At 39.2% G+C, this 15751-nt stretch overlaps 1 protein-coding gene across 6 annotated transcripts in view; it reads left to right on the forward strand.

Annotated features, from left to right (window-relative positions):
* The window catches only part of CHD7 (chromodomain helicase DNA binding protein 7), a 132450-nt gene extending 117382 nt beyond the window's left edge, over positions 1–15068 (forward strand). For 4 of the 6 annotated variants that reach the window (XM_063169233.1, XM_063169253.1, XM_063169243.1 and 1 more), the window contains 15 exons: positions 980–1069; positions 1656–1759; positions 3139–3268; positions 3551–3623; positions 3842–3896; positions 4617–4845; positions 5014–5222; positions 5363–6040; positions 6437–6597; positions 8275–8502; positions 8731–9174; positions 9755–9976; positions 10372–10512; positions 10993–11097; positions 11881–15068. In XM_063169233.1, the coding sequence (XP_063025303.1) occupies positions 980–1069; positions 1656–1759; positions 3139–3268; positions 3551–3623; positions 3842–3896; positions 4617–4845; positions 5014–5222; positions 5363–6040; positions 6437–6597; positions 8275–8502; positions 8731–9174; positions 9755–9976; positions 10372–10512; positions 10993–11097; positions 11881–12834 (3823 nt within the window). In that variant the 3' untranslated portion in view covers positions 12835–15068. The remainder of the gene's footprint in view (positions 1–979; positions 1070–1655; positions 1760–3138; positions 3269–3550; positions 3624–3841; positions 3897–4616; positions 4846–5013; positions 5223–5362; positions 6041–6436; positions 6598–8274; positions 8503–8730; positions 9175–9754; positions 9977–10371; positions 10513–10992; positions 11098–11880) is intronic. The other 2 variants (XM_063169261.1, XM_063169270.1) reach the window with 2 other exon arrangements.
* Positions 15069–15751: the final 683 nt, after the last annotated feature.

A 15751-nucleotide genomic window follows, 5' to 3' on the forward strand; every position in this document is an offset into this window, starting at 1 on the left:
TAATTCAACAGTTGCTGTGATGGATTTGGGTACAGTGAGAGGGCAGGTTGAGTAATCTCCATTTTAGCTGGTACTGGTTTTACTTCATGAACTAGGCAGCAGGGGGTGCCCTGAATTGGGTAAACATGGGAGAGCAAGATAATTTTCAGGTAGATACTTTTTCTACAGAAATGACCTCTTTTCTAGTCTCCTTGAAAAGCCAGTCTGCCATTCTCTCTCCTGCCAGCTTTGAGTGTGACCACAACACCTGACAGCGCTTCCAAAAATGTCTGCAGTATTGCAGAAATGGGGAAAAATAAACTTGGCAACGAAGATTTTTCACTTCCTTGTAACAGTTAGGTTGTGCGTAGGTAAAATTTAATAGCAGTTTGAACTATAAAGAGTAAAAATAGTTAATATCTCCCAAGGGAAATGGGGGATTATTTTTCCCCCCCATTCTCAGAAGCAAAAAGTTGTATAATCTGAAAAACCTGACATTCCATATTGAGGGTTTATTGTAAGGTAGTAAAACCAGATTTTATATCTCGTTTATTCCTACAACTTCTGATGTGCTTCCAAAAATGGTATTAAGGCAGCAGCTGAGGAAATTTTATGAGATAATGAAGCAGAACAGTTACTGAAAGCCATCTGCTCAGTTGTTTACAAACTTGCTTCAATACTTCAGAGGCAGTGGTAGAGTACGTGTCTAAACTTCACAAGCTGCACTAGGTAGAACTAAATGAAATGCGCCGGGGCCGGGCTGAGCTGGGTCCCTCTCTGTGCAGTGTAAGCAGTTGCCAGGCAGGCCTGTTGGAAGCCAGCAGAAAGCACCACACAGAGGTGATTATGTGCCACCATCTGTCACGCTTCAAGCCTACCATACAGCATGGCTAATCAGCCTTGGCAGGATGATGGATGAACAGCAGCAGCTGCCAAAAGCCACTGTTGGCAAACAGTCCTGAAGTTAAGAACTTTTTCCCCCCTCTGCCTTCCTCTCCAGGGTCCTGCTGCGTGTCCGCATGCTCTACTATCTACGACAAGAAGTTATAGGGGACCAAGCAGACAAGATCTTAGAGGGTGCTGACTCAAGGTTAGTGCAAGTGCAGGTTTATTTTTTGCTTTATGACTCTGGCTTTTGTAAAGTACACATACTATAATAATGCAGCGTTTAAAGGTGGTCACACTTTATCTCTTATATGTCTGTTCTCAAGCAACCGTATTGTTTTATGAAGCGCAGTGGGTCATTTTCCTGGGGGAGGAAACGATGCGGGAAATGACAGAAGTGAATTTGCAGCTCTGCTAATATTGAGGGATTATTCTATCTCAATTGAAAAAATTAAAAAAATACTAAGACCTTAAATGAATCATATTTAGATAACCATTTGACTCCCAAAATAGCCTAATGTTGGGGGGGGGTGTGGCGATATTTGTGTTGTTTTTGGTTGCCTAATTATTTTTTGTTGTTTGTTTGTTTAACCATCCTAATTATTTTTAAGAGTATTTCAATTTGTGTATTGGGTTTTGGGGTGGTTTTCCAGCTCAAAAATTATATTTACAGAACAGCATAAAACACTTGGGTTTTTTTAGGATGATTTGTTTTTTTGTTTTTTGGTTTTTTTTTTTTAAATCTTTGTCGAGTAATACCTTTGAGAATATGTATAATGCTGTCTTCACAGTGAAGTAGATATATGGATACCTGAGCCATTCCATGCCGAAGTTCCTGCAGACTGGTGGGATAAGGAGGCAGATAAATCCCTTTTAATTGGAGTATTTAAACACGGTAAGTGGCGTCTCACTCTCAACAAAACTGAGTTGTAAAGCTTTCAGCGTGTAGGACTGTTCAGTCATAATATTAACAAGTATTGTTCCAAAGAACTGTTGGCTTGTATCTCCCTTTTTTCTTGCCTGCATTAAAAACCTAATATGAGCTGTAAATATCAGATGCTGTTTTTAAATGTTTGCAGAACATTTGAGAAGAAAACATTACTTTCTTGGCTGTAAATAAAACAAAGCCATATTTGTTTAAATAATAGCCAAATAGTAAGATAGATCTCCATAAACTTTGCTTCCAGCACTGCTTCACTTGCTAACTCTGCCAACCAGTGTCAAAGTGGACGGTGGGCTTAACCTCTGCTATTAATCTGTACAAGTGCCTCCTGGGCTTTGTTCCAAGCAATATTTCACAAATGTCAGTGTTGAGAACTCCCGGCTCCCTTGAGTGGGATGCAGCCTTGTTAACTTTGAAAGGCTGGGGATGCAGAGCTGGCATGATATATACAGTGAGCGATTCCTGATTATAATCCCAATTCTCTGGAGGTCGCAGAGGTATTCTCAGCAGCCCAGCCTGACTAAAGGGGAGAATGATGGCTTATAAAACCTTTCATGATTACAGTTTGGCTTGAGGCTCTACAGCAGTTAGGAGCAGTGTGTTGTAGTACAAATCCTAATTGAATTGTGCTGTTCTGCCTATGTACAGCAGCTCTGTGTTGTGGGCTCAGCTGAGGCAAGTCTAGTCTAAAAATCATTTTCCTGCAGTGCACTGTTGGGATCTGCCATTTTCCATCTAGTCAACTTGGGCAGTAAAAAAGCAAACAGCAGTTTGAAAACCATAGAGGGAACAGTGTCATCTTACTGACATGCATCATCCTAAACCTAATAAGACAGGTTCGTTGGCCTTACGTATAACCCATGTATGCAGCATTTTTGCAGCCTATATTGAGGGTTCCAGCAGGGCTGGAGCTATTGAAAATACGTGTGTGTGTCTGTGTGCGTGTGTGTGCGCTCCGGTTAGCGGCTGCGTGTTTCCACGGGCGAGTATTGAATGTCAAGAACCACTGTGAAAGTCATAAAGGAAACTTAAAGTTTTTCACTTATGAAAGATTTTTACTTTACTTTATAACAACATGAAATTTGATGCTTTCTTCACTATCTTATATGTGTTTATATTATTGATGGGAAAATGTTTCTGTGCTGTTGGAATTCACCAACATGAACAATTTTTTAATATTAATTGAATGTTTCCAGCATGGCAATGGTGCCTTTGTTTTATTAATAATAAATTAATGAATCCAGAAAATTGTACTTCTACTGCCTAGACCTGTTCTATTCACAGCTGGTCATAGCTTTTAAAAAGGCATTTGTGTCCCACTCTGCACACAGGTTATGAGAAGTACAATTCCATGAGAGCTGATCCAGCACTGTGCTTTCTGGAACGGGTTGGCATGCCTGATGCAAAGGCCATAGCTGCTGAACAGAGAGGGACAGACATGTTAGCAGATGGCGGTGATGGGTAAGGAGGACATGAAAAAATTAATAAACTTCATCAGCATTGTATATGTTGGCATGAGTTCATATGTCGTATTATACTTACATGTTGCCTGAGGATATGAAGTGATCGTATGATGTACAAAGTACATAGATTTGTTTACACAGTTGAGCATGAAATACAAATGTGTAACTTGGTACATCATACTGATGACTTTTGTAGCTTTTTTGCTTTTGTCCAGAAAATCAGCCAGCCCCCTCTCAAAACCAGTATTTTTCCTGAAAATATTTTAAAAATATTTTATAGGGGTGAATTTGACAGAGAGGATGAAGATCCAGAATATAAGCCAACCAGAACTCCCTTCAAGGATGAAATTGATGTAAGAACTCCTAATTTTCTGTAATTACAAATATGTACAATTACAACTGATTCTCCATATTTATTTTAATGTGTGTTTTTTAAGTTTGAGAGCTACCGGATAAGCACTCCTTACAAAGATTGTTTGCTGCTGTGTTTGAGAGATGACATATTCTTCTTCTCAAATTATGACATATGGTCAAAACTGAAAACTAAAATAACTTCTGTCTTCTCCCCAAGGAATTCGCAAACTCACCTCCAGAAGACAAAGAGGAGTCCATAGAATTACACCCAAGTAAGTCTGTAGCAAAAAAATTTAAAAAGCACAAAGGGGACAGATCGTTTAGTGAAAGGTGGACTGTTTATATTACCACATGAGGGGATAGAAGATGTTTTGGGACAATACCACAGAAAGCTTTTTGCTGCCAAATCTCTTCATGCTTCACATTTTTCAAAACAATTACATACTGTCTTTGAATAATCCACATTATGGTTCTCTGGATTTCTAATTACATAGTAGAAACCATGATGATAAAGACCGGATGTTTCATAATGCAGCCGTTGATGGTTTTGCCGATATAATCTTGGAAGTTACAAATACGTTGTTTCCTCAGTATGGAGGAAAATTGCCAAGTTTAAGTGAGAATAATAAAGTGGGAAATGATAAGCATAGGTGTTTCCTCAGAGGCAGAATGATCTTCTTAGTAATGTATTTAAAGATGCATTGCATTAATTTAAATACTTACACTGTTCATAATATGTTTGCATTCATAACATCGAATCATAGAGCTTGATAGTTATCTCTAAATGCTTCACAAGCATTTCTGAGTTCTTAGAGTTGGATGGTTTGATTCTATTTTCTACCTCTTACCAATAGTTAGCCTGTTTCTAATTCATTATGCACCAGTATTAGAGGCACATGTTCTTATCTGATAAAACAGAAATCCAGTTATAGCCATAGAAACTGAAATGTTTAGTGTTGGTTTTGCAGTGCAAATACTTCTCTATTCTCTAGGCAAGCACAGTGAGAGCAATGCTGAGTTAGGGCAACTCTACTGGCCCAACACTTCAACCCTGACTACCCGTCTGCGTCGCCTCATTACTGCCTATCAGCGCAGCTATAAAAGGCAACAAATGAGGCAAGAGGCACTAATGAAGACTGACCGCAGGAGACGTCGGCCTCGAGAAGAAGTGAGGGCACTAGAGGCAGAAAGGGAAGCCATAATAACTGAGAAACGACAAAAGTGAGTTTCCCGGTGATAATCTTTCTTTAAATCTTATTTGAGCTTTTGTGTCGCCCATACAGCTCTTTTGTTTTTAAAGATTTAACTAAGGGGGTTTTGGGGTTTCTAAAAGTGTTTGGAATCTTATCTATCCAGTGGCCTCACTTTTCTTGCTTCTTCCTTGACTAGATGGACAAGAAGAGAAGAAGCAGATTTTTATCGTGTGGTGTCTACTTTTGGAGTTATTTTTGATCCTGTAAAACATCAGTTTGAGTGGAATCAATTCAGAGCATTTGCCAGGCTTGACAAAAAGTCCGATGAAAGCTTGGAAAAGTATTTTAATGGCTTTGTGAATATGTGTAGACGAGTGTGCCGAATGCCAGTCAAACCAGATGATGGTAAGTTTAAACTGACTCTGTAAATCAACATGAATATTGTGAGACCATGGCACTGTTGAAACTTCATGCCCAGGTGTAAGGATTTTGAAATGGGTGTGCATTCAATCCATGTTAAACAGCACAACTTGATGTCCTTGCAGAACCTCCTGATCTTTCCACGCTGATTGAGCCGATCACAGAGGAGCGTGCTTCTAGAACTTTATATCGCATCGAGCTGCTGCGCAAGATCCGCGAACAGGTCCTCCATCACCCGCAGCTGGGGGAGAGGCTAAAGCTTTGCCAGCCAAGTCTGGACCTGCCAGAGTGGTGGGAGTGTGGTAAACATGATAAAGACTTACTGATTGGTGCTGCTAAACATGGAGTCAGTAGGACAGATTATCACATTCTGAATGATCCCGAACTCTCTTTTCTTGAGGCTCACAAAAACTTTGCTCAAAACAGAGGGACGGGTAATGCAAATACTGTGTCTTCTGTAAACCCTCTGGGCGCTGGCTGCAGTCAAACACCGCCAGTCGTCCCATCCACACCAGTACAAGAGGAAAAGACTACAGAACCAACAGAGTCTAAAGTTGAAGGGTCTGAAAATCCAGCAGCCAAAGAAAAATCTGAAATCAAAGAGGAGACAGATACTACAGATAAGGACACTAAACCAGATTGTGATGCTGAGGCTGAGCCTGGCTCTGTTAAATGTGAATTGAAAGACATAGAAATGAGTACAGATGTAGATCCGAAATCTATTTCTGAGAAAGGTTCAGAAGAAGATGAAGAGGAGAAACTGGAAGATGATGATAAATCAGAAGAATCCTCCCAACCTGAAGGTAATACACTGGTCAGATCAGTTCTGTGTGCTTAGCACAACCCCACAGCTGTTGTAGCTCATGCCAGCTGGTAAGTGACACATGGGGTGCCATTCTTGAGTATGGGATGGGCTGCATGCAGCAGTTCCTCTGCCCTTCCACATATCAGGTGGCTAAATAAGCTTTCATAAGAACCATCCAGCATCAGCAGGGTATTCCCCCACAAGGGATGATTTCCAGGAAAGCTCACTGAGTCAATAAGCATGGTCTCTGTGCCAAATGTGGAAGGCTGGGGCTCTGCTGTAGTAATTACTGAACAAAAGCCCGAGTTAGAAATGTTGTGTCAGGCCTGGTTGCCTTAGCTTATCTAGCTGGGTAGACACTGGATGTTAATGCCTGGTCATGATTGTTATTCAGCAGGAGCAGTTTCTCAGGGTAAGAATTTTGATGAAGAAAGCAATGCCTCTATGAGTACCGCAAGGGATGAAACACGCGATGGATTCTACATGGAAGACGGGGATCCCTCTGTGGTTCAGCTGCTTCATGAGAGAACATTTGCCTTCTCATTCTGGCCTAAGGTTGGTTAGGGGTGGAAAGACATGTGTCTCCTTTAATTTCAGTAAAATATGGGAAATGTGCTTAAAAAGTAACAGTGAGCTTTGTGTGGTACTGCACTTCTGGCAGGCAAGAGACCTTTTTCTGTGAATGATTTGTGGGATGGCACTTTTTTCTTTAAGCTCATACAAACTAGCAGTGGAAATGAAAGAAATTGCTCCTTTTTTCTTGTAAAATAGTGTCATGAAAGAAATTGCTCCTTTTTTCTTGTAAAATAGTGTCATTTAGTAAAACAATGGACTGCTGGCAGACATGAACTCTTCATAGGGTCCATAACTTTTTGTCAACAGAGTCCCACCTCTTGCACCACAGTTTTGAATTAGAAGTTTTCCGTGCAGAGCAATCTGCAGAGACTTTAAAAGATCACCTTTTTATTTTGGGGTGAGGAGATTGTAGGGAAGAGTTTTGGTGATCTACATGATCTAAGCCATTATGTAATATTGACAGATGTAATTGTATTAAGGTATCCTGCAAACATAAGCAGCAGTTTTAGATAGAATAAAGCTGTATCTTATTTTGGTAACAGTGCAGAAAGCTATCTAATATAAAATACTTTTAAAAATACAAAACTGTAACCTTGTAATAAATCCATACTTAATTTAGCACTCTCCTTTGCAGTAAGGGGAGAGAGAAAAATAAAGTAGTAATAGTCTTAAGCTTACTAATCACCATAACAGAGCCATCTGGTTGGGGCAGGGAGGGGGAAGGGGGTAGCAGGGCAAGAGGACCTTGCTCTTAATAGGCTTATTTCTGGGAAAAGCAAGCAGTCTGTTGCAGCTGCTGAGATTTGGTAGTGGCTTCTGCACTGTTTTGTTTTTCAGGAAGCTGAAATGCATTCATATATGAATGCTCATATTCCCTAACCAGCAGTATTTCTTAGAGTCCCAAAGTTTCTACTACTTCAGACAGGCTAATCTGGAATGTGCTTGAATACTGAAATGGAAAAAAAATCAAATAATGTTCATCTTCTCTACTTTCAGCATGTATTTTGGAAACATGGGCTAAAATCTTATTCCAGTCATAGTGTGAAAGTAGAACAGAAAATCCTTCATCAGTATAGGTTCAGCATAAGTAGACTAATAAACATAATTAGAGATTTTTAGTGTACACGCTTCAGTGAAATTTGAAGTGATAATGGGCGTGGAATGAAAATTGACATTCATTAGATGTCCCTAGGTTGGTGCCCGTTTCATAATGTTGAACTTTATTAATAGTGACGCTAATGAGGATCCACTTCCTAGGACAGAATTGCAGATCCAGCCTCTTGGATCTTGAGAACTGCAGCTTTAAGATACTGATTGCAGATGTGTTTATTTTCCCTTCCTAACTGTTGATGTTTCTAACTACTGAAGTTTTGTAAAACAACAGTGAGTTTCTATTAAATTTTTCAATTAGTGCATTGTCATACAGAAAACTTTGTCTTTTCTCCTTTCCCTCACAATATAAATGCAGCTTTTAAAAGTTATTATTCTACAAAATTGTGTTAGCATCTTGCAAGGTGATCAGTTAATTGTTAACATACAAGAACAGTTGTTTCTGAATGTCTTAAGCTGTGGAAACTGGACTGTGTCATAAGACTCATTTGAGTTTAAAAGGTGACGTTTACACCGAGGTTCATTACCTACTTTTCCTTTCTGCAGGACCGAGTAATGATCAACCGATTAGACAACATCTGTGAGGCAGTGCTGAAAGGGAAGTGGCCAGTAAATAGGCGCCAGATGTTTGATTTCCAGGGGCTCATACCTGGGTACACTCCGACAGCTGTGGACAGCCCTCTACAGAAAAGGAGCTTTGCAGAGCTCTCCATGGTTGGTCAAGCCAGCGTCAGTGGCAGCGAAGATCTCACTGCTTCTCCTCAGTTATCAAAGGCAAGGCTACAGCATTCTCTTTTTTATATAAAACATTTTATCTTGCATGAGCTTCTCTTGCATAATAGAAAATAAACCAGCATGAATAAAATAGGAAAAGCATCAAAGTGTTTCTTTGAAAAAAATGAAAGCTTTTTTTTTTAGAGTTATATGTTGGAGCTTTGTTTTTAATTCAGCATAGCAAACAGAGCTTTGCTAATGTTTGGAAATGCTTGGTTTTTTTATTAGGAAGATGCACTCAATTTATCAGTTCCACGTCAGAGGAGGAGGAGACGAAGAAAGATTGAAATTGAGGCTGAGAGAGCTGCCAAGAGGAGAAATCTTATGGAAATGGTTGCCCAGTTACGTGAGTCTCAGGTGGTCTCAGAAAATGGACAAGAAAAGGTTGTAGATTTATCAAAGGCCTCACGAGAGGCAACAAGTTCTACCTCAAATTTTTCATCTGTTACTTCAAAGTTTATCTTGCCTAATGTCTCCACACCTGTGTCTGATGCCTTTAAAACTCAAATGGAGCTGCTGCAAGCAGGTCTTTCCCGCACACCCACAAGGCATCTACTAAATGGCTCTTTAATAGATGGAGAACCACCCATGAAGAGGAGGAGAGGAAGGAGGAAAAATGTAGAAGGGCTTGATCTGTTATTTATGAGCAACAAACGGACATCATTGACTGTAGTAAGGCCACAACCTTTTTCCTTTTGTCTCATATTTGTTCTTCTGTCTGTGGTACTTCCTGAATGTGCTTCAAGTCTTATTCTCTCCCTAATAGAAACATACAGTTTTTGCCCAACCAGGTTTTTCTTTGTTTAGAGCTGTTAATTCTGTTTGAACCAAACAAAACGTGCACGTCAAGATTTTACTCTGTGTTTTAGGTAGCTTGTACTTTCAAAATTTCTTACTTTTTTTTTTTTTTTTTTTTTTTTTACAAAATATATTTCTAACCATATACATTTTGAGGCTTAAGTATGTCTTTCTTGATGTGTTGAAAAGGGAGGCTGTTGAAGAATCTTGGAGGACATGTACTGGAAATGCAAAAAACCAGCTTTGCCTTTAGCACTATGTTCTTTACTCTTCAAGGATGTAAAATTTTCAAAATTCCCTGATGCAATGATACTACTTTATGTAGTATGAGTATTTAACCCCGTTAACTCTTGTGTATGCAAAATCTTAAACATTTCAGTTCAATCAGTTTCTGAAATTATTTCTCCAGGTGTTCCTGTTAAGGGAAGACTAATCCAGATGTGATTGTTTTCAGGAGGATGCAGAAGTGACCAAAGCTTTTGAAGAAGATATGGAAGCCCTACCAGCAAGGAACATTCCATCTCCTGGTCAATTGGACCCTGACACTCGCATCCCTGTAATCAATCTAGAGGATGGGACCAGGCTGGTGGGAGAGGATGCCCCAAAAAACAAGGATCTAGTTGAATGGCTTAAGTTGCATCCTACTTACACTGTAGATATGCCAAGTTATGTACCAGTAAGTATGTGATTCTAAAAGTGTTGTTCTGTTATATTTATACAAAGGTTAGTTTTACAGAGGTCAGACTGAAATCCCTCACATTGGGCATAGTCATTTGATTTTGTAGCTTGCATTTCAACAAAAGTTTTCTCTTTATCCAGCATTCCTATTTTATCCACACCCAAGTGACACTGGGGTGTTGGATTTGCTTTTGCTTTCTTAACATTTGCATGTTAGAACCACGTTTGTCAAGTACTGCAGAATTTCTTCATCTGATGCAAAAAAATTTTTTTCATGTAATCTGAGAGTAAAGTAATGGATCCCTTCTTAAAATTGTTGTGAGAAGGGGTACCATGATTGGTTATTTTTGTCAAGAAATGAAATAAAAAGCAATAAATTTCTCTTCTTTCTAGAAGAGTGCAGATGTGCTGTTTTCCCCATTTCAGAAGCCGAAACAAAAACGACACAGATGTCGAAACCCTAATAAACTGGATATAAACACCTTGACAGGAGAAGAAAGGGTACCTGTTGTAAATAAACGAAATGGAAAGAAGGTAAAAATTAAGTTACTTCAGTCCAGGTCTTTAATAATGTCTTTGCATGTGGAAAGCAGGTTTTCTACTCCAAGCTTTCTCTTTAAAAGTTTAATAATTTGGTACCAGCAGTTTTTCTTACTGGACTGTGCCACCTGGTTCCTTTAATTCCTTCTTTGCTCTTCTCTTGTGCTCATATTAATCACCTGAGTGAATAACTCTCATTTTTTGAACTTATATAGCACGTTTTGTTCTTGGATACAAAATTTATTAGCAGGTCTGCCTAAGCTACAGCACTTTACTGGTTTTTTTTAAAACATGATTTTGTCAATTGAGGTATCACTAGCTGGTTTCCAAGTATTTTTTCACAGTAAACTGAAAGTCTTTGCAGCCGTCCTTCAGAGATAAAATAGAAAGAAAGATAGAAAATGTCCATATAAGTAGTTGTTTGGTTTTGTTGGTAGGTTTTTGTTAAATTCATAACCTTGTCTTTTGCATTAGATGGGTGGAGCTATGGCCCCTCCAATGAAGGACTTGCCAAGATGGCTGGAAGAAAATCCTGAGTTTGCTGTTGCTCCAGATTGGACTGACATTGTTAAACAGTCTGTAAGTGAAACTCTCTTCCATGCATCACTGCAGGTTACAGCACAGAAAAGTTGAAGGCTGTCTAAATTGATTATTAAGTCTTTATCTCATAGGTTTAGGTTTTTAGAAAATCATGGTGTCTGTGTAGGAGTTACCCAGCACAGAGGGAGTGGTGATAGAAGGCTACTGCAGATTGAAATACACCAAAAAATCAGCTACAGTTAAGGCAGCCTTCAGCATTTATCTTTTTTTTTTTTTTAATAAGTAACAATCCTTTAAAAGCACAGGTATTTGTACATTAAGAACTACTAAGAAAATATTTGTCATATTCATAACAGAAATACACTTCATTGTCTCAGTAACAGGCAGCATCAAAGGAATAGGTTTTCTGTCTTTTATTTTACAACATTTGTTTGAAAATAAAGGGTAAAATTCTGCAAGTATTCAATTTAATAGAATATTACTGTTCTGAAATTCAGTACGAATTATGAAGACACAAACTTGTAACTGCAACATATCAGGGTGGGGTTTTTTAATGAAGTTACACAGTTTTCAGCATGTATTATTTTATTGTTGTGTTTAAATATAAAAAAATCTGTGATCTTGATTCCTTCAGCTTTCTTTACTTGTTCTACTGCCATTCACTATAGTACTAAGCTAGTCACCATTTGCCAGGGTGAAAAAACAAACCACTTTTGGAGTATGCTGAAATCCCTTCTGTTTCTTCTATCATCATCAGTTAACTGCTGAAAGCTAAAAAAGCCAATTGAGGATAAAGCTTGTTTTTTCACCTTCTCTTTTTAGGGTTTTGTTCCAGAGTCCATGTTTGACCGTCTTCTCACTGGACCTGTTGTGAGGGAGGAAGGAGCAAGCAGAAGAGGAAGAAGGCCAAAAAGTGAAATTGCCAAAGCAGCTGCAGCAGCTGCTGCTGTAGCATCAACTTCGGGAATCAACCCACTACTAATGAACAGTCTGTTTGCTGGAATGGACCTCACAAGCCTCCAGAACCTACAGAACCTGCAGTCTCTCCAGCTCGCAGGCCTCATGGGCTTTCCACCAGGGCTAGCAACAGCTGCTGCTGCTGGGGGGGACGCTAAAAATCCGGCTGCCATGTTGCCTCTGATGTTGCCAGGGATGGCAGGACTGCCCAATATGTTTGGACTAAGCGGATTGTTGAATAACCCGATCACGGCTACTACTGGAAATGCCACTACTGCTTCCGGTCAAGGAGAGACTGAGGATGGCGCTTCAAAAGCTGAAGAGAAGAAAAATGAGAATGAAGAGGAGAACAAAGACTCTGAGAAAAGCACAGACACTGTTTCTGCTACTGACTCTGCAAATGGATCTGTCAGTGCTGCTACTGCGGCGACTACCGCCACTGCCACCACTACCACCACCACCAACACTGGATTGCCCACAAACCCTCTGGCCTTCAATCCTTTCCTGCTGTCTACCATGGCTCCTGGCCTCTTCTATCCATCTATGTTTCTACCTCCAGGACTGGGAGGATTGACTCTGCCCGGTTTCCCAGCACTAGCAGGACTTCAGAACGCAGTGGGCTCCAATGAAGAGAAGGCTACTGACAAAACTGAAGGAGCTGCCTTTAAAGATGAAGAAAATCTCGAAGGCAGTGATGCAGAGGAGAGCCTTGATAAAACTGCAGATTCCTCCGTTTTAGAAGATGAAATAGCACAGGGTGAAGAATTAGACTCACTTGATGGGGGGGAAGAAATAGAAAACAATGAAAACGATGAATAACCAGTACCAGTTACAGTTAAAGTGTTTTAAACTTTTGACAAGTGGTAGTCCTACTGTTTACACTCACAGTTAATGTCCATACTTAGTTTTTATAAGCTGTTCTGTAACATAGTGTAGCAAAAAAAAAAAAGTTCAAGTCATGTTATACAGATGTGTCAAAAGGTATCTTGGTCATTAAGTATTGTGCAGTGCATTATTTATTATCCCTAGGAGAGATGAAATTTGAGAGGTGATCATGTCTTTTTAAGGAAATTGACATAATGCTCTGCTTTTTTTTTCTTTTGGTACCATTGGTATTATGAATTAAGCAGCAATTTGTAATCAAGTGGCACTAATAGAAGGAAGTGCTGCTTAAAGGAAGGATGAAGTTATATATTTAATTTTTTTTCTTTTTTTTTTTCCTTTTTTTTTTTTTTTTAATTTTGCTGTGAAGGTCAAGATGAAATTTACCATACATATCGTACTCGCGCTTCATTTTGACTGTATGGGAGTTCACCCGCTCGCGTGCGCGCACACACCCACACACACACTCTCTCTCTGACAATCTTCATGATAGTGTGAATGTCTCTGTCTTGAGACGCAGCAATAATAAGGCAGCTGTTGAATGTGAAGAGTACCTTTTGGAAATTAACCCGTGGAGAAGGTTCTTACAGGATAAAGCTACAGTTTAATCGTCTCGTGATCTTGTAATGCACTGGTATAAACAAAAAAGAAAAAAATCAGGTACCTTTTTTAAATTAAAGGACTTTGTTACTTTAGCCACAAAGCTAAACAGCATTACCTCAACTCTAAACTAGCCTTGAAGTTTACAGACATGACTTTGTAAATGTATTGTTTTTCTTTGTTGTGATGTCTTTTTATTTTTTTTTTCTTTGGAAACTGCTATCATGTAAGATAAGATGTAAATTGCTGCCAACTGTAGTAATGATGCTTTTAATAAAAGTGACCCATGATATGCAGAGATGTAATTATAGAATGTAGTGTTTAGGGACAACCAAACTGGTGTTCACTTTCTGTATTTGTATTTGTGGCTTTTTTATAGCATTTTCCTGCTATATTCTTTATAGATTAGTGGCTGTAAATGCTGAACTGATCGTCTTCAGGGGACTAGGCAGGAAGAGAAACCTTGAATTGCCTTCATATTTTCCACTCTAAGTAACTCTACAGAAATGCACGCTAAAATCCCTACTTTACTCCTTCAAAGGGGCATGAGAGACTGAGAATACTTTAAATGTGTTCAGCATGTGATAATGTGGTACACTAAAGAACAAAAGGGCAAAAGAAAAATGAGGCTTTAATAGGCACAATATCTAGGTCATTTATCCTTGGTTAATGGGTAGAAAAACACAATGCTGTAGTGACAGCAAGGGATACAAAGGCTCTGTGGTATCCTGTAGACCAGAGCTTGTGATGCCAGAAACCACTGTGTCAAACAACCTACATGAAACTAAAACTGACCCACTTTTTATAAAAACCAGTGTCTCTTCTGGAGAGCTACCGATTTGTACCCTTTTGTGACCTTTTGATATTGGAGATAATGTACCATTTGAGAACTTCTGTTTGCATGGTGTTGTCACCTTGACACACACATACACAACAAGCTCCAGAGTGCGGATAAAAGGTTAGATTTTCAGTGGAGTACATGAAAAATTAGCTATTTCAGTAGCCAGCTGTGGGTGGACCCCTGTCTTTAGGACTAATATTATCTGTGCTTTTGGCATGCTGGAGAGCTGCAAACCTCACTCTCATGTACGCTGTGAATTTGCACGAGAGCTCAAACGGGCAAGTATTGCAAAGCTGAAATTTGGTCCTGAGGGGGATATATAAAAAGGGGTGAACTTGGCTTGAAAAGGATATTTCATGGACTATGAAAGTAGATGAGAAATGAAGGCTTAGGTAGTGATTTTTTGTGTGAATGAATCACAGGCACACACTGTTGAAATGAATAGATGTCAGGATGCCTTGTACTGCCACTTAGATCATAGGGAGTTAATGAAGGTCAGGAAGGATTCCCCCTGCATGGACATCACTGAATGGTTGATGAGGTGTGTTATTCCTGCCTCTTTCTAAAACATCACATGTAGACCATGGCAAAAAGTGAGAGGCTGAAAGCAAAGGCACATTGACTTGGGCAGGTGTGTTGCATGCTCTCTTGAATTCATTTGAGCTGTTTTTTACGTTGTTATTAAATGCCTTGCCTTATTTTTTTTCTACCTATAAAATTCCCACTGTAAGAGTTCGTAGGTTCTTCTCATTGTGTGTATTCCAGACATGGTACCAAATAGCAGGGTTTTTTTTCAGTTCAATTTTTATAATTTCCAGAAGAGATTTACAGAGATTAATGATATCTCTTGGGAGAATCCTTTTTAATTGGCAAGACTAGAAATTATATTGTTAAATGCTGTACTTAGTCCCTTTCTCCTCTGTCAAAATGGGGAAGTTCTGATAGCTTCTATTTTTGCCTATAGGTTTTTGACATGGAAACATCCAACTCATGATATAGGGTGTCCAAGTGACAAGTGAGTGAATCTTATGCCTAGTACAAGCATCTTCCATGATGGCATTACTCATCTGCCTTACCTACTCAAAAAAAAAAAAAAAAAAGGCAAAACTGAAGAACTGTTGGAACAGAGCAAATGCCATGGGAATGGGAGAGCCTCCATGCTCTGTGCTTCCCAAACAGCCTTGCTTCCTGGAAGCCAAACAGACCCTTCACTTGTTGGAAAGGTGGTGACATTTGATTTTTGGAAGGGATATGGGCCCCTGGTATGAAAAATGAAGTGGGGGGATTGCCATCTAATGTCCGAGAAATGTATTACATGAAAATATGAAGGTTTTTCTTTGATTTGACAGAGTTTTTACATGTTAATTATTGCAAAGATTCTTACGGAGTTTTAAAAGTGTGTCTAAATGAATA

The sequence above is a fragment of the Melospiza melodia genome, chromosome 1 (genome assembly GCF_035770615.1).
Source record: "Melospiza melodia melodia isolate bMelMel2 chromosome 1, bMelMel2.pri, whole genome shotgun sequence".
Classification (NCBI taxonomy): Eukaryota; Metazoa; Chordata; class Aves; order Passeriformes; family Passerellidae; genus Melospiza; species Melospiza melodia.